We start from the raw sequence: 22,471 nt of genomic DNA on the forward strand, positions 1-22,471 counted from the left end.
CACACACACACACACACACACACACACACACACACACAGTGTTAGCCTCCTATTATTTCGATAGCGTGGGCCACACACACACACACACACACACAAGGCTGTGTGCCAAGAGATAAGCCGAACAACACTTCTCTCTTTTTTGGTGCCGTTGTTTGACTTAAAGGGGAACATTATCACAATTTCAGAATTGTTAAAACCATTAAAAATCAGTTCCCAGTGGCTTATTATATTTTTCGAAGTTTTTTTCAAAATTTTACCCATCACGCAATATCCCTAAAAAAAGCTTCAAAGTGCCTGATTTTAACCACCCGTCCATTTTCCTGTGACGTCACATAGTGAAGCCAACACAAACAAACATGGCGGAAAGAACAGCAAGCTATAGCGACATTAGCTCGGATTCAGACTCGGATTTCAGCGGTTTAAGTGATTCAACAGATTACGAATGTATTGAAACGGATGGTTGTAGTGTGGAGGCAGGTAGCGAAAACGAAATTGAAGAAGAAACTGAAGCTATTGAGCCATATTGGTTTGAACCGTATGCAAGCGAAACCGACGAAAACGACACGACAGCCAGCGACGCGGGAGAAAGCGAGGACGAATTCGGCGATCGCCTTCTAACCAACGATTGGTATGTGTTTGTTTGGCATTAAAGGAAACTAACAACTATGAACTAGGTTTACAGCATATGAAATACATTTGGCAACAACATGCACTTTGAGAGTGCAGACAGCCCAATTTTCATTAATTAATATATTCTGCAGACATACCCTCATGTCAGCAGGCCAGGGAAGCTAGGGTCGATATTCTTCTCTTGATCATCTTGGGACGGTGTGAGCCAAGACATCCAGGGGGTTTAGCTGGCTCGTCTGCGGGAACAAACTGCCGCCATTGCTTGTCGTGCTAGCGAGGTCCTTTGTCCCTGAATTGCTCACACACTCCGGCAGATTCAATGGGGTTCTGGCGGCAGATTTCTTTGACTTTATCGTTGGAAATGCATCTGCTTTGAGTGTCGCAGGATATCCACACATTCTTGCCATCTCTGTCGTAGCATAGCTTTCGTCGGTAAAGTGTGCGGAACAAACGTCCAATTTCTTGCCACTTTGGGCCACTGGTGCAACTTGAATCCGTCCCTGTTCGTGTTGTTACACCCTCCGACAACACACCGACGAGGCATGATGTCTCCAAGGTACGGAAAACAGTCGAAAAAACGGAAAATAACAGAGCTGTTTTGACCTGGTGTTTGAGAAAATGGCGGATTGCTTCCCAATGCGACGTCACGTTGTGACGTCATCGCTCCGAGAGCGAATATTTAATTCGCCAAAATTCACCCATTTAGAGTTCGGAAATCGGTTAAAAAAATATATGGTCTTTTTTCTGCAACATCAAGGTATATATTGACGCTTACATAGGTCTGGTGATAATGTTCCCCTTTAATCTTTTTGGGGAAACCATGTCGGGGTATTAGGTCATTCACAAGTCATTTAATTACTAATTTGGCATCCTCCTTTGAGGTTGGGGTTGCTTCCGGCCAACCACTGTAATTGTCAACACAAGTCAGCAAGTACCTTTTCCTTTGTACCGGATTGATCATATCAATGAAGAAAAAAACTTGACGCGCTCAAACTCGTCACGATCCAATTCACCTCCTCCCCCCTCTGTCCCTGAAAAAGGGACAGTGTTAGTAGTACTATCACTTTCAGAAACATCCAAGAAAAAGAAAAGACAGCTGAGAGTCAAGCACAGCAAGAGCAGAGGCGGAGGACAGGTCATGTTTGAGGTCAATGAAAGCCTTTTTCTGTGGACCACTGGAGGTTGGCATTAGGGTAGGGAACCCCTTAGCGATATTGACCCTACATTTTATGCATATTATTCAATATGGCGAAAGCCACAAAATAATTTTATATATATATTGGCACTAGTGCCAACAGGCAAAAAATACATTGATACCTGTTTTTATTTAGTAGCGACAGTACCAAATACTGAACAACAAATTGGCCCTAAATTGCTTTACGGTAAATTCCTGGCAACCACAGCTGCCAGTATTTTACCTAAATTCTATATATTTAAAAACAAATTAACAACAGGTTAACAATATATAATCTTTTTTTCATAGTAATTTATTGTAAGCAATTAACGGTAAAATTAACGGATTCAACAGCACCTCCAAAACCCTAAAATCTAGACTCCAAACATCCAAGAACAAGCTAGTCAGATTACTTCTAGACCTCCACCCCAGATCCCACCTCACTCCTACCCACTTCTCCAAAGTGGGCTGGCTCAGGGTGGAGGACAGAGTAAAACAACTTGCACTGAGCCTGGTCTATAAAATCCGCTACACCTCCCTGATACCGCAGTACATGTCAAACTACTTCCTTAACGTAAATGACCGCCATAACCACAACACCAGGGGGAGCTCCACTAACCACGTTAAACCCAGATTCCGATCTAACAAAGGTCTTAACTCGTTCTCTTTCTATGCCACATCAATGTGGAATGCGCTCCCAACAGGTGTAAAAGAAAGGGCATCTCTACCCTCCTTCACAACCGCACTAAAAGAACACCTCCAGGCAACTTCAACCCTAAACTAACACCCTCCCTTCCTCATCATACCTCTTCGGATTGTAAATAATCAAATGTAAACAATCAAATGTAGTCACTTTTTCTTATAATTTCTGATCTCTCTCTCTGTGTCCACTACTTGCTGTACATATGTACCAAGTCAGACCTACACTGTTCGAATGTCAATTTCTCTTATGATGCAATTGTTGATGACTGAAGTGTTGATACCAACCAAACTTAACCCTCCTCCCCCCTCCATATCCCACACCCCGGATTGTAAATAATGTAAATAATTAAATTTATATACGGTGATGATTATCTTGTGTGATGACTGTATTATGATCAGTGTTGGGACTAACGCGTTACAAAGTAACGCGTTACTGTAACGCCGTTAGTTTCGGCGGTAACTAGTAATCTAACGCGTTATTTTTTTATATTCAGTAACTCAGTTACCGTTACTACATGATGCGTTACTGCGTTATTTTACGTTACTTTTTATGTAGTATAAAGTGTGTTTTATCGGAGCGCTGCTGTGTCATTGTTCTGATTCTTCTTGTGTCACAAGCCGGAGAAGAGAGACGTGCGCTCTGTGTGGGTGTGTGGGTGTGTGGGGAGGGGAGGGGAGGGGAGGGGGGGCGTGTCTGATCATGGCGGAGCCAGAAGTCGAGTTTGCTAACATGGAGATATTTTCACTACTTTTCTTTTGTCGAGCACAAAGAAAATAACATTTTAGTTAATTGTAAATTGTGCTTTGGATCAAAGATCCCATCTACTGCCCAAAACAGCAATTCAAATCTGCTGAAACAAGCTACATAAGCAACATGCTTCGACGAAGCTAGTAAAGAGAGATAGCGACTCTGATGCCACTTCACCTCCACCATTTAAGGATTAACTTTGCCTCTTCTCATCATTCACCGCTGAAGGTACACACTGTCAATCAATGTTCCCTCTAATTGTTCATGTGTGTGAGCAAACGCAAAAACTCCCTGAGCATGAGTGGAGCCCATGTGAGCAACATCACATGTGCACACTGTGGCTACACCAGCAGCACACCTGTCCCAAACCTGACTAAATAACAAGTTCAATCTCCATCCATCCATCCATTTTCTACCGCTTGTCTCTTTCGGGGTGGCAGGAGCCTATCTCAGCTGCATTCGGGCGGAAGGCAGGGTACACCCTGGACAAGTCCCCCCCTCATCACAGGGCCAACACAGATACACAGACAACATTCTCTTATTATTATAATCAAATGACAGCAGTCATTTCCATTTCTAATATAAGTGTTTAGGCCCACTTACAATGACAATAACAACAAATTTTGTTTTTCATGAACTGTGTACTTGTATTGTTTGTCTGGGTGGAGGTCCTGCTTTGGAAATAATGTGTACCCATTTCAGACATTGCATTTAGTTCCCATTAAAACATTCACATGTTGCACAATGAGATGTAAGCAGGGGATCATGTGTACATTCCTGCAACTTCCTGTTGTAAAAAATATATTTTTATTAGTATTTATTTAATATACTAACAGCATTTAATAATTAATATTTATAAATTAAGATTCCTAATAAATGACACTAGAATAAGCACACATTTGATTGGTAAATCATAGTGTAACGACCTGGAATTACACTTTATGTGTGGTGTTGGAGTTGTCTGACTTTTTGTGTGGCTGTAAACGCATCACTGGCTAAGTGCCATATGTGCAAGTGTTGGCACACGTGAGAAAGAGCGAGTGGCTGCTGTTGATATAACAAAGTTGCTTTTGGTCTGGTTTGTACTGCAGAAAATGACCACTTTTGCTAGATATCATTTTTTTTACTAATGTTTTGGTGATGTGTTTATGGCCGACAATAAAGAGTTTTGCTCAGTAAAGAAAATGCCTGGTTAGGCTTTGTGTATGTAGTGTGTGCCTTTCTTGGTTTACATCTATGCTGTTATTATGCTGTTTGTTACTTATGTACGTTATGTTGCAGCTATTTAAAATAGTTTTGTCAATTTGTTCTGGCCAGAAACAAATTGGCCTTTGTAACATATTTTTGTCTTTGTGTGTTGTATGTAGAGCACATTGCTTAGCAGAGTTCAGTGATGCAAATGCATGTCAAGTTGATCAACAGATTGTATTATTCTCCAGTGCAATAACAGTACTGAAATGAAGGCTAAAAGGGCATTAATGGGAGCTTTAAAAAAAAAAAAAAAGAAGAAAAAAAGAAGTAACTAAATAGTTACTTTTCACAGTAACGCATTACTTTTTGGTGTAAGTAACTGAGTTAGTAACTGAGTTACTTTTGAAATGAAGTAACTAGTAACTGTAACTAGTTACTGCTCTGCAGTAACTAACCCAACACTGATTATGATCATAGTATATATCTGTATCATGAATCAATTTAAGTGGACCCCGACTTAAACAAGTTGAAAAACTTATTCGGGTGTTACCATTTAGTGGTCAATTGTACAGAATATGTACTTCACTCTGCAATCTACTAATAAAAGTTTAAATCAATCAAAGTCCTTTACATCTTGACTGTCTTTTTTACGTTGAATTCCTGGCCACCACAGCTGCCGGTATTTCACCGTAAATTGTGCAGATTTTTTTTTTTACAGTGTTGTATTGGGAAACCCTTAAACCCATACCATACCAAACATTGATGCCACCATTAAATATGTTGTTTTGACAAACCTGTAATATTCAACAGTATATAAAACCCCAAAACCAGTGAAGTTACTTAGATTCAATATCCCTCTTCAAATCAAGACTCAAAACACACCTATTCCTGACTGCTTATTCATTGTAATCATATTTTCTTTTCTCTTTGTTGTTGTTGTTTTTTTTATCCAATTTGATTTTATTGTTGTGATTTTGTACGGTGTCCTTGAGTGCCCAGAAAGGCGCCTTATAAATAAAATGTATTATTATTATTATTATTATTATTAAGTTGGCACGTTGTGTAAATCGTAAATAAAAACAAAATACAATGATTTGCAAATCCTTTTCAACCTATATTCAATTGAATAGACTGCAAAGACAAGATATTTAACGTTCGAACTGAAAAACTTTTTTATTTTTTGCAAATATTAGCTCATTTGGAATTTGATGCTTGCAACATGTTTCATGCCACTCAGCATAGCTCAGACCTCCTCCAAGACTACATTTCTTATGATTATTTTTTATTGCTAATACCGGTAAACCATAGTCAATGGTGAAAATAATAATGCACACACGTTTATCCAGATTTTCAATAACATGTAAAGTTGTGTTTGTTTTTTTCTGCATGTGTCTCCATATTTACCGTATTTTTCGGAGTATAAGTCGCACCGTAGTATAAGTCGCACCTGCCGAAAATGCATAATAAAGAAGGAAAAAAACATTCGGCAACTTTCATAAACTATGAAAAGAACTGCGACTTATAGTCCGAAAAATACGGTACTCTTTGTGCCAACATGACTGCTGGTCATGTACAAACTAAGTACTGTATTGTTTTTGCATTTTATTTATTGAAAAATAGTGTAAATAATAATACATGGCATGCAAAAAAAGGACACATTTACTCTATTTGAATGGTTGGTAAACAAGCTGTGATACTTAACATAATGTGTTGCAAGTGTAGTAATGTAGTAGTAATAATCACATTTCTGGTGCCATTGCCACTACTCATAATGGTAAAAATACATGATTACTTAATAAATTGCTCTCATATCATGCTTGTTATAATATGCTGTGATGTTTAACTTTTACATACTATATAGAAAAGGGAATATAACATATTTGGTGCTACCTCGGGAAATTGCTGTTCCCTCGACCTGCAGCAAAAAAACTAAATGACGGTTCAGGGGGGAAGTCATGGTGATAAGCAGGCTTTAAGATATCTAAAGGGGCGGGGCTAATCTAATGCAGGCTGATTCCTAAAGCCCTGCCTGCCCTGCGTCTGGCATTCCTGAGCACCTAGGAGCTTTTCAGCCTCTGATGTCGGTCTGCTTCACTCGACTCTGAGCAATGAAAGTAAACATTAGCTTTTTTTTTTATCGAGAAAATAACCAAATTTGGTAAGTGGGACTTCAAAACGGTCTCATCACGAGGCTTTTTACACAGAGATCCTGTAGGAGTGCACCATGGGAGCTGTAATAGAAGATTTATGTGCCTTTTCCATGGGATATTGCTGCAACGGTGTGCGCTTTCACACAGCGACAGCATTCTTCAATCAGCGTTATGGCATCAGCACCAGCGTCTGGTGTGTCCAACACAGGGCCTTATATGCAGATCACGCGCCGTGCCTTGGACCCAGCTATATGTCAAATGTTACTGCAACTGGATTCCTAGCCTCGTCCTGCTCCGCCACTGATAAGTATATTATGGCAAATTTCAAATTTCAAATAGGCTTATGCCCTATAGACTTTGTATCTGTAAGTAATATGCAACTATAATTATTTGATACACATTTTTATAAGTGGCGACCCTCGCCCCATCCTTGTTTGTGAATGAAGCTGCTTTTATACCCAATCATGGCACCCACCTGTTCCCAATTAGCCTGTTCACCTGTGGGATGTTCCAACCAAGTGTTTGGCGAGCATTCCTTAACTTTCTCAGTCTTTTTTGCCACTTGTGCCAGCTTTTTTGAAACATGTTGCAAGCATCAAATTCTAAATGAGCTAATATTTGCAAAAAATAAAAAAAGGTTTCCAGTTCGAACGTTAAATATCTTGTCTTTGCAGTCTATTCAATTGAATATAGGTTGAAAAGGATTTGCAAATCATTGTATTTTGTTTTTATTTATGATTTACACAACGTGCCAACTTAATAATAATAATACATTTTATTTATAAGGCGCCTTTCTGGGCACTCAAGGACACCGTACAAAATCACAACAATAAAATCAAATTGGATAAAAAAAACCCAACAACAACAAAGAGAAAAGAAAAGATGATTACAATGAATAAGCAGTCAGGAATAGGTGTGTTTTGAGTCTTGATTTGAAGAGGGATATTGAATCTAAGTAACTTCACTGGTTTTGGGGTTTGTACAATGGCCATTACTAAATTTTAAGCAGGGATCCATCCATCCATCCATTTTCTACCGCTTGTCCCTTTCGGGGTCGCGGGGGGTCGCTGGAGCTTATCTCAGCTGCAATCGGGCGGAATGCTGGCGTACACCCTGGACAAGTCGCCACCTCATCGCAGAGCCAACACAGATAGACAGACAACATTCACATTCACACATTAGGGCCAATTTAGTGTTGCCAATCAACCTATCCCCAGGTGCATGTCTTTGGAGGTGGGAGGAAGCCGGAGTACCCGGAGGGAACCCACACAGTAAGCAGCAGGGATCTTCAACTGTAATTACTCAACTAACCTGTTCGATTTCCCCGGGCTTACAAGGAAGGATATCCTTTTAAGTCAAGTCAGTCCAGTTAAAAATAAGGTTGTATTTAATGTACACAAATTTCCACTCACCCACTTTGCGAAGCTCAAAGGAGGTTTCAAACTGGTGTCCGGCAGCCAGGAGCAGAACAGCGTAGTTGATACCAGAGTGCAGCGTTGGCTCCGACTCGAATCCCATTTTAAACCTCAAAGGACGAGGACAAATAACTTTAATAAACATGCTTCTTCCACGACGTGCGTCATCCTAAAATTCCCAAAGCGTCCCTCATCTGAAATAAGACCGCTTCCCTGAAACACTTCCAAGTTGGAGATTGCAATTAGAGGAAATATTGAGCTGGGGGTACGTAACGACAGCAGCGTGGACATTCATCTAATGAGTAAAGTGTGCATCTGAGGGAATGAAGGTTATTAAGAACCTCTGGCTTGTTGTGACAGGCCAATAACAGCCAGATGGGACGCGGCGCATTCATTCGGCACATATGAGATCTTGAAAGCAATTTCCACCCGACAGCAATCAGTAACTTGATGTTTTTTCCCCCTTCCTCGCTCTGCTATCAAGTTAGCCTACATATAGTGCACCCGGAAAGTATTCACATCGCTTTATCTTTCCACATGTTGTTATGTTACAGCCTTTTTCCAAAATGGAATAAAATACCTTCTTGTCTTCAAAATTCTACACACAACACCCCACAAGGATAAAGTGAAAATCAGTAGACCAGCACCATCCATACAGTGAAGCATGGTGGTGGCAGCATCATGCTGTGGGGGTGTTTTTCAGCGACAAGAACTGGGAGACTGGTTGGGATGGAGGGAAAGATGAATACAGCAATGTACAGAGACATCCTGGATGAAAACCAATGCTTCCCATTCAACCTGATGGAGATTGAGAGGTGCTGCAAAGAGGAATGGGCAAAACTGCCCAAAGATAGGTGTGCCAAGCTTGTGGCGTCATATTCAAAAAGGCTTGAGGCTGTAATTGCTGCCGAAGGTGCATCAACAAAGTATTGAGCAAAGGCTGTGAACTAGAGATATCCGATAATGGCTTTTTTGCTGATATCCGATATTGTCCAAGTCTTAATTACCGATTCCGATATCAACGGATAACGATATATACAGTCGTGGAATTAACACATTATTATGCCTAATTTTGTTGTGATGCCCCGCTGGATGCATTAAACAATGTAACTTTACCATGAATTGATTAACGTGGACCCCGACTTAAACAAGTTGAAAAACTTATTGGGTTGTTACCATTTAGTGGTCAATTGTACGGAATATGTACTGTACTGTGCAATCTACTAATACAAGTTTCAATCAATCAATCAAAAACAAGGTTTTCCAAAATAAGACTAAAACTTCAACTCAAGTTATGGAAAAAAAGTGCCAAAATGGCACTGCCATATTTATTATTCAAGTCACAAAGTGCATTATTTGTTTTAACATGCCTCAAAACAGCAGCTTGGAATTTGGGACATGCTCTCCCTGAGATAATCCTGATACCCACTACAACTATGGGAAATACTACAGGTATACTTTGACTTTCACAAAGTGCATTTTTTTTTTTTTAAACATGCCTCAAAACAACAGCTACAAAAACAATGAAGGCACACAGCTTCAGCCCAGAGGATACTAGAGCATACTTGCCAACCTTGAGACCTCCCAATTCGGGAGATGGGGGGTGGAGGTCGGCGGGGGGGCTATTGTAGCGTCCCGGAAGAGTTAGTGCTGCAAGGGGTTCTGGGTATTTGTTCTGTTGTGATTATGTTGTGTTACGGTGCGGATGTTCTCCCGAAATGTGTTTGTCATTCTTGTTTGGTGTGGGTTCACAGTGTGGCGCATATTTGTAACAGTGTTAAAGTTGTTTATACGGCCACCCTCAGTGTGACCTGTATGGCTGTTGATCAAGCATGCCTTGCATTCACTTATGTGTGTGTAAAAGCCGCATATATTATGTGACGCTTTTTGTATGGAGGAAAAGCGGACGTGACGACAGGTTGTAGAGGACGCTGAAGGCAGTGCCTTTAAGGCACGCCCCCAATATTGTTGTCTGGGTGGAAATCAGGAGAAATTTGGGAGAATGGTTGCCCGGGGAGATTTTCGGGAGGGGCACTGAAATTCGGGAGTCTCCCGGGAAAATCGGGAGGTAGAAACCGATACCGATAATTTCCGATATTACATTTTAAAGCATTTATCGGCCGATAATATCAGCCTGCTGATATTATCGGACATCTCTACTGTGAATACTTATGTACATTGTAAATATGTAAATTGGCAAGTAAAAAAAAAAAGTTTTTACATTGTCATTATGGGGTATTGTCTGTAGAATTTTGAGGACAAAAATGAACGTATTCCATTTTGGAATAAGGCTGTAAAGATAAAAAGTGAAGCACTGTGAATACTTTCCGGATGCACTGTACATGTACTTTCTGACTGTCTCTTCAAAATAAGCCGTTTTGTGGGCGGTCTTATTTACATGCCGGAGACCTCATCTACGGATCGCCTACTGCGACTGTGTCTTCGCCCTGTCAGCCATCTTGTAGTTTTAGAATTTTTTTTATCTCAAAGGTTTGTTTATTATTTCTTTCAACGCCTTTCTGTCCATAAAGCTCTGAGTACACAGGCCGCGTTGTCATGCCCTGTTGCCACAGGTCATATATCTTGTTCGGTTTTTGGGTGCATTTCCTGTGTTTTGGGTTTGTTGCCTGTTTCGCACTCTTATTTTGGTTCGACTTCCTGGTCTGTGTGTGTTAGCTTGCGGTACCTTCACCCCTGCTTCCAAGCACTGTTCTTGTCATCTGCAGTATCGATTATAGTTCACACCAGCTGGCTATGATCATTAGAGGGCTTGTGTTAAAAGTATTTGTTGCTGCTGAGATTTGTGCTTTGCAAGCTCTCTTTGAAGCTTAGCTTCACGCGCACAGCTCCCCTGTACTTGCCGTGCGCATTTTCCCTGCTGCATTCTACAAACCCCGTTTCCATAGGAGTTGGGAAATTGTGTTAGATGTAAATATAAACGGAATACAATGATTTGCAAATCCTTTTCAACCCATATTCAATTGAATGCACTACAAAGACAAGATATTTGATGTTCAAACTCATAAATGTAATTTTTTTTTTGCAAATAAAAATAACTTAGAATTCCATGGCTGCAACACGTGCCAAAGTAGTTGGGAAAGGGCATGTTCACCACTGTGTTACATGGCCTTTCCTTTTAACAACACTCAGTAAATGTTTGGGAACTGAGGAGACACATTTTTAAGCGTCTCAGGTGGAATTCTTTCCCATTCTTGCTTGATGTACAGCTTAAGTTGTTCAACAGTCCGGGGGTCTCCGTTGTGGTATTTTAGGCTTCATAATGCACCACACATTTTCAATGGGAGACAGGTCTGGACTACAGGCAGGCCAGTCTAGTACCCGCACTCTTTTACTATGAAGCCACGTTGATGTAACACGTGGCTTGGCATTGTCTTGCTGAAATAAGCAGGGGCGTCCATGGTAACGTTGCTTGGATGGCAACATATGTTGCTCCAAAACCTGTATATACCTTTCAGCATTAATGGCGCCTTCACAGATGTGTAAGTTACCCATGTCTTGGGCACTAATACACCCCCATACCATCACGGATGCTGGCTTTTCAACTTAGCGCCTATAACAATCCGGATGGTTCTTTTCCTCTTTGGTCCGGAGGACACAACGTCCATAGTTTCCAAAAACAATTTGAAATGTGGACTCGTCAGACCACAGAACACTTTTCCACTTTGTATCAGTCCATCTTAGATTATCTCAGGCCCAGCGAAGCCAACGGCGTTTCTGGATGTTGTTGTTAAACGGTTTAAGCCTTGCATAGGAGAGTTTTAACTTGCACTTACAGATGTAGCGACCAACTGTAGTTACTGACAGTGGGTTTCTGAAGTGTTCCTGAGCCCATGTGGTGATATCCTTTACACACTGATGTCTCTTGTTGATGCAGTACAGCCTGAGGGATCGAAGGTCACGGGCTTAGCTGCTTACGTGCAGTGATTTCTCCAGATTCTCTGAACCCTTTGATGATATTACGGACCGTAGATGGTGAAATCCCTAAATTCCTTGCAATAGCTGGTCGAGAAAAGTTTTTCTTAAACTGTTCAACAATTTGCTCACGCATTTGTTGACAAAGTAGTGACCCTCGCCCCATCCTTGTTTGTGAATGACTGAGCATTTCATGGAATCTACTTTTATACCCAATCATGGCACCCACCTGTTCCCAATTTGCCTGTTCACCTGTGGGATGTTCCAAATAAGTGTTTGATGAGCATTCCTTAACTTTATCAGTATTTATTGCCACCTTTCCCAACTTCTTTGTCACGTGTTGCTGGCATCAAATTCTAAAGTTAATGATTATTTGCAAAAAAATAAATGTTTATCAGTTTGAAAATCAAATATGTTGTCTTTGTAGCATATTCAACTGAATATTGGTTGAAAATGATTTGCAAATAATTGTATTCTATTTATATTTACATCTAACACAATTTCACAACTTATATGGAAACGGGGTTTGTACTTGGTTTTGTACTCTCGAACATTAAATACTGATTTACCTGCGCATATTGGGATCGTGAACACCAACGATAAGCCAGTTTGTGACATACGTGTTATTAGTGAAGTGTGAATTATATTTATATAGCGCTTTTCTCTAGTGACTCAAAGCGCTTTACATAGTGAAACCCAATATCTAAGTTAAATTTAAACCAGTGTGGGTGGCACTGGGAGCAGGTGGGTAAAGTGTCTTGCCCAAGGACACAACGGCAGTGACTAGGATGGCGGAAGCGGGAATCAAACCTGGAACCCTCAAGTTGCTGGCACGGCCACTCTACCAACCGAGCTATGCTATAATGTCTGACTCCCTATTTGAAACAACTAACGTAAATTGCGGACTATAAACCACTACATTTTGAACCCTTATGAGACGGTGCGGCTAATTTATGGATTTTTCTTCTCTGATGGCTATAATATCAATCAATCAATCAATCAATCAATGTTTATTTATATAGCCCTAAATCATGAGTGTCTCAAAGGGCTGCACAAGCCGCAGATGTGGGGACCCCCCCATAATAAGTAATCTATTTATTTATGTATATATATTTATTTTATATATGTATATATTTATATATTATTTATATATATTTATTTATTTTATATATGTATATATTTATATATTATTTATATATATTTATTAATTTATATATGCACCTTATTGCTTTTTTATCCTGCACTACCATGAGCTTATGTAACGAAATTTCGTTCTTATCTGTGCTGTAAAGTTCAAATTTGAATGACAATAAAAAGGAAGTCTAAGTCTAAGTCTAAGTCTAATAATACAAATGTTTTTAAAAAAAACAGGCAAATACACAGAGATGTGTTTTATTGTTTGTGCTATGGTGCCATCTTTTGGACGTAGCCTTCCATTTACCGGTACGGTAGTGCTTTCAACCGGACGTAAAAGTGCTGTTCAGTCTTCTTGCCGTACATAGCGGTTTAGTATGGCGTAGTGCAGTGTTTTTCAACCACTGTGCCGCGGCCGTGAGATATTGTCTGGTGTGCCGTGGGAAATTATGCAACTTCACCGAATTGGTCCAAAAAAACCATCTAATTTCTACCACTTTTTGGGGTAGCGGGGGGTGCTGGAGCCTGCATTCGGACGGAAGGCGGGGTACACCCTCGACAACTTGGCACCTCATCGCAGGGCCAAATATTTTTTGCAACTCAATAATTATAATAATGTGCCGTTGTCTAGTGCAGTGTTTTTCAACCTTTTTTGGAATGTAAAAGGTATCCATCCATCCATTTTCTACCGCTTGTCCCTTTTGGGGTATGCAACGCTTAAACCAAAAATGAACAAAAGGCAAGTCCCGCTCGGAAAAGGCACTGAAGCATGGCTATGCAAAACAAAAGTAAAACTGAACTGGCTACAAAGTAAACAAAAACAGAATGCTGGACGACAGCAAAAACTTACAGCGTGTGGAGCAGGGCGACGGCGTCCACAAAGTACATCCGTAAACGACATGACAATCAACAATGTTCCCACAAAGAAGGATAGCGTACGCACAACTGAAATAGTCTTGATTGCAAAAACAAAGCAGGTGTGGGCAATAGCACTCAAAGGAAGGCAAACAGGAAGGGTCACCAAATTAACAGCGCAAGACAGAAACTAAAGCACTACACACAGGAAACAACAACACACTCAAAATAAGGCATGACAACCTGGTGGAGTTTCATTTTTTAACCTTTTCTGCTGGTGGTGTGCCTCCGTATTTTGTTTTATGAAAAAAATGTGCCTTGGCTCAAAAAAGGTTGAAAAACACTGGCGTAGTGGGTAAAGCGGCCCTGCCAGAAACCTGAGGGTTGCAGGTTCGCTCCCCGCCTCTTGACATCCAAATCGCTGCCGTTGTGTCCTTGGGCAGGACACTTCACCCTTGCCCCCGGTGCCGCTCACACTGGTGAATGAATGATGAATGAATGATAGGTGGTGGTCGGAGGGGCCGTAGGCGCAAACTGGCAGCCTCGCTTCCGTCAGCCTACCCCAGTGCTTTTCAACCACTGTGCCGCGGCACACTAGTGTGCCATGAGAGATTGTCTGGTGTGCCGTGGGAAATTATGCAACTTCACCTAATTGGTTCAAAAAATATTTTTTGCAAATCAATAATTATAATCTGCATATAATGTGCCGTTGCTTAGTGTCTCCTCCTCCGCCGTACTGAAACCGCTAAAGTCGTCTTCTTTTGCACTTGGCGGTCCGGCCTTTCGTGTGGTGGCTGTTTCCTTTTTTCACGGTGTCTTCTCCATGACGAGTGTGAGTCCATAACGCGTTAAATGGCTGGTTGAATGATTATGCAGCCCCCACGCGACCCAGAGAGGGACAAGCGGTAGGAAATGGATGGATGGATGGATGGATGGATGATTATGTAAGAGTGTTGGACTAATTGTGAACCATTGTGCTGTGTAAAACTCGACAGGGTAACCACGTAATACTCCATGTCAGTAGGTGGCAGCAGGTTGTTAATTGCTTTGTAAAAGTCGGAATGTGTCGGGTGAGACAAGGATGGTTTGTTGTGATCCCAATATGCAGACCACATAGGGAGGCAGCGTGCAGGTAAAAAGGTATGTAATGCTTAAACCAAAAATTAACAAAAGGGAAAGGGAAAGGTAATGGCTATGCAAAACGAAAGTAAAACTGAACTGGCTACAAAGTAAACAGATACAGAATGCTGGACGACAGCAAAAACTTACAGCGTCCACAAAGTACAGCTGTTCTTGACATGACAATCAGCAATGTCCACACAAAGAAGGATAGCAACAACGTAAATAGTCTTGCTTGCTAACACAAACCAGGTGTGCGGAATAGCGCTCAAAGGAAGACATGAAACTGCTACAGGAAAACACCAACAAAACAGGAAGGGCCACCAAAATAGGAGCGCAAGACAAGAACTAAAACACTACACACAGGAAAACACCAACAAACTCAAAATAAGGCACGACGACCTGGTAGAGTTTCATTTTTTAACGTTTTCTGCTGGTGGTGTGCCTCCGGATTTTTTAATGAGAAAAATGTGCCTTGCCTCAAAAAAGGTTGAAAAACACTGGTCTACCCCAGGGCAGCTGTGGCTACAAATGTAGCTTACCACCACCAGGTGTGAATGAATGATGGGTTCTCACTTCTCTGTGAGCGCTTTGAGTATCTAATAATAGAAAAGCGCTATATAAAATCTAATCCATTATCATTATTATTATAGCGTTACTACACGTATGGATTTCTCATTCATAACACCAAGCAACGTTTGTAAGTTTTACAGTCTAACTAAAACTTGTTATACTTACTAAACCAGTGGTTTTTAACCTTATTGGAGGTACTGAACCCCACCAGTTTCATATACGCATTCACAGAACACTTCTTTAGTGAAAAATAAAATGTTTTTTTTTCAAATTCAAGACAAAGTTATATGTTTTTGGTAACACTTTAGTATGGGGAACATATTCTAAGTAACAAAGACTTAATTTAGAGTTATTTGGTGAGGGTTAGCGTTAGGGTTAGAGGGTTAGGGCCAGGGTTAGAGGGTTAGGGTTAGGGTTAATAATGACTAGTTAAGAGCCAATATGTTACTAATTTGCATGTTAATAAGCAACTAATTAATGGTGAATATGTTCCCCATACTAAAGTGTTACCATGTTTTTTTACTGGTGCACAAAATGAACCGTGCATGAACATCACCTTGTTCAAACAACAAAACCAACACAGTGCATGAACTCACAACAAATTACACACCTGCAAATCAGTCTGACTTCTGCTGTCGCCGTATCCGTAATACGCCGATAGGGAGAAGTTTTTATTCACACGATGAGTCGGGTGTGTCTTGATCTCCGCCAAACCCCTGAGCCCGACTCACCGAACCCCTAGGGTTCCATCGAACCCAGGTTAAGAACCACTGTACTAAACCATTCCATGTGTGATGTCTGTAGGAGTGTTTTCATTCATATTTGTACGTGCAATCGTAATGTATTGGCGTCGTTAGCATTAGCTAGTATAAATTGTACCGTGGGAACTAGAGATGCGCGGATAGGCAATTATTTCATCCGCAACCGCATCAGAAAGTCGTCAACCATCCGCCATCCACCCGATGTAACATTTGATCAGAACCGCACCCGCCCGCACCCGCCCGTTGTTATATATCTAATATAGACGATACAAGGCATTAGTGAGGTTAGAAAGCTTTTGCCTGTTAAAGAAAGGAGACTGATCCAATGCAGCACAGACATTCGCGTGCCCCGCTGTCACGACCCAGACGCACACCAGTGCGCAATCATATGGGAGCCGCGCTGAGCGCACCTCCAAGCGCGTCTCGCTGCCGGCGACGGCCGGGTATGGGCCCGACGCTCCAGCGCCATCCATTTTCAGGGCTAGTTGATTCGGCAGGTGGGTTGTTACACACTCCTTAGCGGGTTCCGACTTCCATGGCCACCGTCCTGCTGTCTATATCAACCAGGGTGAGCCCCACCCCTTTCGTAAGCGCACTGCGCGCGGAGTGACCCCTGTTACGCGCCCCCGGCAACAGGGGTGGCGGGCAGGTAAGCTGCGCGGGCGGAGCGCGCGGAGTGACCCCTGTTACGAGCCCCCGGCCACGGGGGTGGCGGGCAGGTAAGCTGCTTACCTGCTGCGCGTGACGCCGGCCGCGGCGAAGGCGGACGAGGCGGGGTGTCGGTGCGGTGGGCGCGGTGGTGACCCTGGACGTGCGTCGGGCCCTTCTCGCGGATCGCCTCAGCTACGGCTCCCGGTGGGGCCCTCTCGGGGGAAGGGGCCTCGGTCCCGGACCCCGGCGAGGCGTCCCTTCTCCGCTCCGTAAAAGTGTCCATCCCTTTTTTTTTCTTTCTTCTGTTGTGGCATATGCTGCAGGTGCCTGCTCGTTTTTCGTATGTGGGTAACAACATTTAACTATGTATATATATTTCCGAATTGGTTTAACTGCCACCCGCCTGAATCTATTTAAAATCTAATTTTTTTTTATTTCAACCGCCCGACCCGACCCGACCCGCGGATAAAATCTAATTTTTTTAAATTTCATCCGCCCGATCCGCGGATAATCCGCGGACTCCGCGGTTGTGCCCGCAAACCGCGCATCTCTAGTGGGAACTATCACCGCAATGAAATGTAGTTTCGGGTAAATCCTTCTATATACCGTCCTCACACTAAGGCGGGTTTTTTAGCCAGGCTCTGTGCTTCATGTTAGGCTGCAATTCTCGCTACTTCCAGTAGGTGCATTGCCACAAAACACCAAAGTCAAGCAGACACTTCCTACTTCTTCAGATTTGGCTGAAAGTTTGTTTAGTGTAAAACAGGGGTGCCCAGACTTTTTCAGCAGGCGAGCCACTTTTAAATTGACCAAGTCGAGGGAATCTACCTCATTCATATATCCATCCATCTTCTTTCGCTTATCCGAGGTCGGGTCGCGGGGGCAGCAGTCTAAGCAGGGAAGCCCAGGCTTCCCTCTCCCCAGCCACTTCGTCCAGCTCTTCCTGTGGGACCCCGAGGCGTTCCCAGGCCAGCCGGGAGACATAGTCTTCCCAACGTGTCCTGGGTCTTCCCCGGTCGGACGTGCCCTAAACACCTCCCTAGGGAGGCGTTCGGGTGGCATCCTGACCAGATGCCCGAACCACCTCATCTGGCTCCTCTCGATGTGGAGGAGCAGCGACTTTACTTTGAGCTCCTCCCGGATGACAGAGCTTCTCACCCTATCTCTAAGGGAGAGCCCCGCCACCCGGCGGAGGAAACTCATTTCGGCCGTTTGTACCCGTGATCCTGTCCTTTCGGTCATAACCCAAAACTCATGACCATAGGTGAGGATGGGGACGTAGATCGACCGGTAAATTGAGAGCTTTGACTTCCGGCTCAGCTCCTTCTTCACCACAACGGATCGATACAGCGTCCGCATTACTGAAGACGCCGCACCGATCCGCCTGTCGATCTCACGATCCACTCTTCCCTCACTCGTGAACAAGACTCCGAGGTACTTGAACTCCTCCACATGGGGCAAGATCTCCTCCCCAACCCGGAAAAGGGTGGAGTGCCATTTCCTTCATATATATCATTTATATTTATCTATTTATGAAAGAGACGTTTGTGTTAACAAGTTAAAGGTGTTTAATGATAATACAAGCATGTTTAACACATGTAGATTCCTTTCTTTCGTAAAGACAAGAATATAAGTTGGTGTATTACCTGATTCTGATGACTTGCATTGATCGGAATCAGACAGTAGTGCTGATAATGTTCGCATTTTCATATGGAAGAGAAAAAAAGTCTTCCTTTCCGTCCAAAACCACATGAAATTGGTAGTTTTTTTTTTTGGCATCTTATTTGTCCAGCTTCCATACTCCTTTTTATACAATTTACAAGAAATACATTGGCGGCAAACTCCGTAGCTTGCTAGCTTGTGTGCACTAGCTTTCTGAGACTCTTATTTTGTTAGCGCAGGCAGGATAGAGCAGCGCTTTTATTGTGAAGACAGGAACTGTGCAGTCAGTCTTTAGAGATTTGACGGCAGGTACATCGCGAGAGTCCGTTGAAATAAAAAGTGTTTCTCGCCTTCCTGTCGGTCATTTTTTCTTAATAATGATCTCACAGCAGCCAGCGTCATCTCACAAGACACTCGGGTGCTGTGAATGTCAATCAAGTGAAGATTGACAATCGCTAATTTTTAGGTCTATTTTTTTTAATACCTGGCTGGCGATCGATTGACACACCCTCTGCGATCAACCGGTAGCTCGCGATCGACGTAATGGGCACCCCTGGTGTCAAACAACAAAAAATAGTATTTTCGGTCATCAGATTTTTGTTTGGACTACAACTGCTGTAGGGATAATAGAAATGGCGGACTCACGCAGAGGTCTTCTGGTAACCCTCAACCACGTTCAGAGATATCTGCTGATGTCTCTGGCCTTCTTCGCACTGCAGGTCAGTTCCGATTTTTTTGCCCATATGTGACCTGTTACCGGATTCTTTTTATGTCAAAGTGAACATTGCAATTCGGAATTTTTCAAATCCGACCAATACGTCGTCAAAAAAGCGATAATCGTCGTCATTCTTGGCCAAAATAAGACGGTTACAAAATGGTTGACAAATGAGCAGAAAACTAAAATGTTTTAGGAACTCACGTCAACGTTCCACCAGCTGTCTCCGAATGCTCGCCCACACGCTCTTCTGGGCAGACATCGAAACAAATGTCCCGCAAATTGCGAAAGTCAAAACGTTTGCTCTCTTCCCTCTGAATCTTCTAGGGCAGTGGTCCCCAACCTTTTTGTAGCTGTGGACCGGTCAACGCTTGAAAATGTGTGCCACGGACCGGGTAGGGTTTATGGTATTTTTATTATATTTTTTTGTCATAAAGAAATACAATCATGTGTGCTTACGGACTGTATCCCTGCAGACTGTATTGATCTATATTGATATATAATGTATATAGCCCTTTGAGACACTTGTGATTTAGGGCTATATAAATAAACATCGATTAATTGATATATTGTGTTTTTTATGTTGATTTAATTAAAAAAAAAAAAAAAAAAAATTTTTTTTTAAATGTATTTCTTGTGCGGCCCGGTACCAATCGGTACCGGTGGTTGGGGACCACTGTTCTAGGGTGCAATAACTCCGTTCAGAAAATGTTGAGTGCACAGAATCCGAGAAATTGCCGCAAGGACTGAGACTTATGTGAGAATGAGATTTTTTTGAGAGTTCTTTTTAATCATAGTCATGTTTAAATCATCTAGTATTTTCTTATGTAGTGTGTCTTCTCGTGATTTCCGTGCTTTAATCTTTTGTTCGCTAGTAAACTAGTTTTACCTTGAAAGAGCTGGAATGTGTATTGGGACTATAATGTACTCCCTTTTTACCTTATCAGTTTAGAACAATAAGGCTGTATTTCTTTCTGGGCGGGAGGGGGCTGTTTTCATACTCCATCCATCCATCCATTTTCTACCGCTTATTCCCTTCGGGGTCGCTGCAGCCTATCCCAGCTACAATCAGGCGGAAGGCGGGGTACACCCTGGACAAGTCGCCACCCCATCACAAGGCCAAAACAGACAGACAGACAACATTCACACTCACATTCACACACTAGGGCCAATTTAGTGTTGCCAATCAACCTAACCCCAGGTGCATTTTCAGACCGCTTCTTGATGCTGCTATTATCGCATTGGGCTGGTCTCCTAAAGCTTTAGTAAAACTTGGCCAAGTATTATTCTGTCTCGGTGGTGCTTCTTACTCAACATATATGTCATCCAAAAGAACTTGACCAGTGTGTTTTATTCCCTGAGAGGAAGACTTACTAGAATTAAGTCAAGTGTACGTCCATGAACACTGAAGCTCGTGTGACGTCATGACGTCATGTCTGAATCGGATTGTGTTCACATTAGACACCGCATTTTTTTAAAAAGATCGGGTTTGACAAAAAAAACACATCCGTATTGGACATCCTACCCTGCAGTGTGAATGTTGGTTTTGCATAACATGACCCATTTAAATGGTCTTGTATTCTTAACTTCTCCCCAGAGCTTTTCTCCTGGTCACTTCCCTAAGGTCATGTGTCAAACTGGGTGTTGATTGGGGGAAGTGATTTTACAGTCGCGCCATTGAGACGAATTGAGGGTGTATTGATAAATGCTACATTCACACGCACGCACGCAGAGAAATGAATGCACATTCTCTCACCAGTGTGTGCCGCTGTCTCGACTTTGCGTGTCGGCGAAGTGAGATTCCAGGAACATGTCCTTGTAGATCCTCCCCACCAGGCAGTAGATGTCCGACGCCACCTGCTCATCAGCCTCCACTAGGGGCAGCATGATGTCCAGGGCCTTCTGTCTGTCGCCCGGCTGGTTCCTCCTACGCACAAAAAAAGTTAGTCACACAAAAGTTGTTAGCGCTGATCCTTAAAGGCCTACTGAAACCCACTACTACAGACCATGCAGTCTGATAGTTTATGTATCAATGATGAAATCTTAACATTGCTTACGGGTTAGCTTACTAAAGTGCAATTTTAAATTTTGCGCGAAATATCCTGCTGAAAACGTCTCGGTATGATGACGCCTGCCCGTGATGTCACGGATTGTAGAGGACATTTTGGGACAGCATGGTGGCCAGCTATTAAGTCGTCTGTTTTCATCGCAAAATTCCACAGTATTCTGGACATCTGTGTTGGTGAATCTTTTGCAATTTGTTCAATTAACAATGGAGACAACAAAGAAGTAAGCTGTAGGTGGGAAGCGGTGTATTGCGGCAGGTGTTGTGCCAGATAACGCACCCCCGCCGTAGAATGCACCCCCTGACTGTTGTGCCGGATAACATAGCCGGTGTTTCATTGTTTACATTCCCGGAAGATGACAGTCAAGCTTTACCATTGGCCTGTGGAGAACTGGGACAACAGAGACTCTTACCAGGAGGACTTTGAATTGGATGCGCAGACGCGGTACCGTGAGTACGCATGCAGCTGCGGCTTCCAAACATTTGATCGCTTGCCCGTACGTGCGTGCCGCTATGTGCATGTCACGTACGTAACTTTGGGGACTTTGGGGAAATATATGTGCTGTATGAACTTTGGGGAGGTGAACGGTACTTTGGGCTGTGGAATTGAGTGTGTTGTGCAGGTGTATTGGCGGGTTATATGGACGGGAGGGGGGAGGTGTTTGTTATGCGGGATTAATTTGTGGCATATTAAATATAAGCCTGGTTGTGTTGTGGCTAATAGAGTATATAGTCTTGTGTTTATTTACTGTTTTAGTCATTCCCAGCTGAATATCAGGTCCCACCTGCCTCTCACAGCATCTTCCCTATCTGAATCGCTCCCACTGCCCTCTAGTCCTTCACTCTCACTTTCCTCATCCACAAATCTTTCATCCTCGCTCAAATTAATAGGGAAATCGTCGCTTTCTCGGTCCGAATCGCTCTCGCTGCTGGTGGCCATGATTGTAAACAATGTGCAGATGTGAGGAGCTCCACAACCTGTGACGTCACGCT

General features: G+C 42.6%; 1 protein-coding gene across 1 annotated transcript in view; it reads right to left on the minus strand.

Annotated features, from left to right (window-relative positions):
• Nucleotides 1-22,471, minus strand: part of map3k5 (mitogen-activated protein kinase kinase kinase 5) — a 198,083-nt gene that overhangs the window by 92,655 nt on the left and 82,957 nt on the right. The window contains exons 7-8 of the mRNA XM_061987193.2: nt 21,170-21,340; nt 8,008-8,120 (exon numbers count right to left, since the gene is read on the minus strand). Of these exons, the coding sequence (XP_061843177.2) occupies nt 8,008-8,120; nt 21,170-21,340 (284 nt within the window). The remainder of the gene's footprint in view (nt 1-8,007; nt 8,121-21,169; nt 21,341-22,471) is intronic.

This window comes from Nerophis lumbriciformis, linkage group LG26, assembly GCF_033978685.3.
Source record: "Nerophis lumbriciformis linkage group LG26, RoL_Nlum_v2.1, whole genome shotgun sequence".
Lineage (NCBI taxonomy): Eukaryota > Metazoa > Chordata > Actinopteri > Syngnathiformes > Syngnathidae > Nerophis > Nerophis lumbriciformis.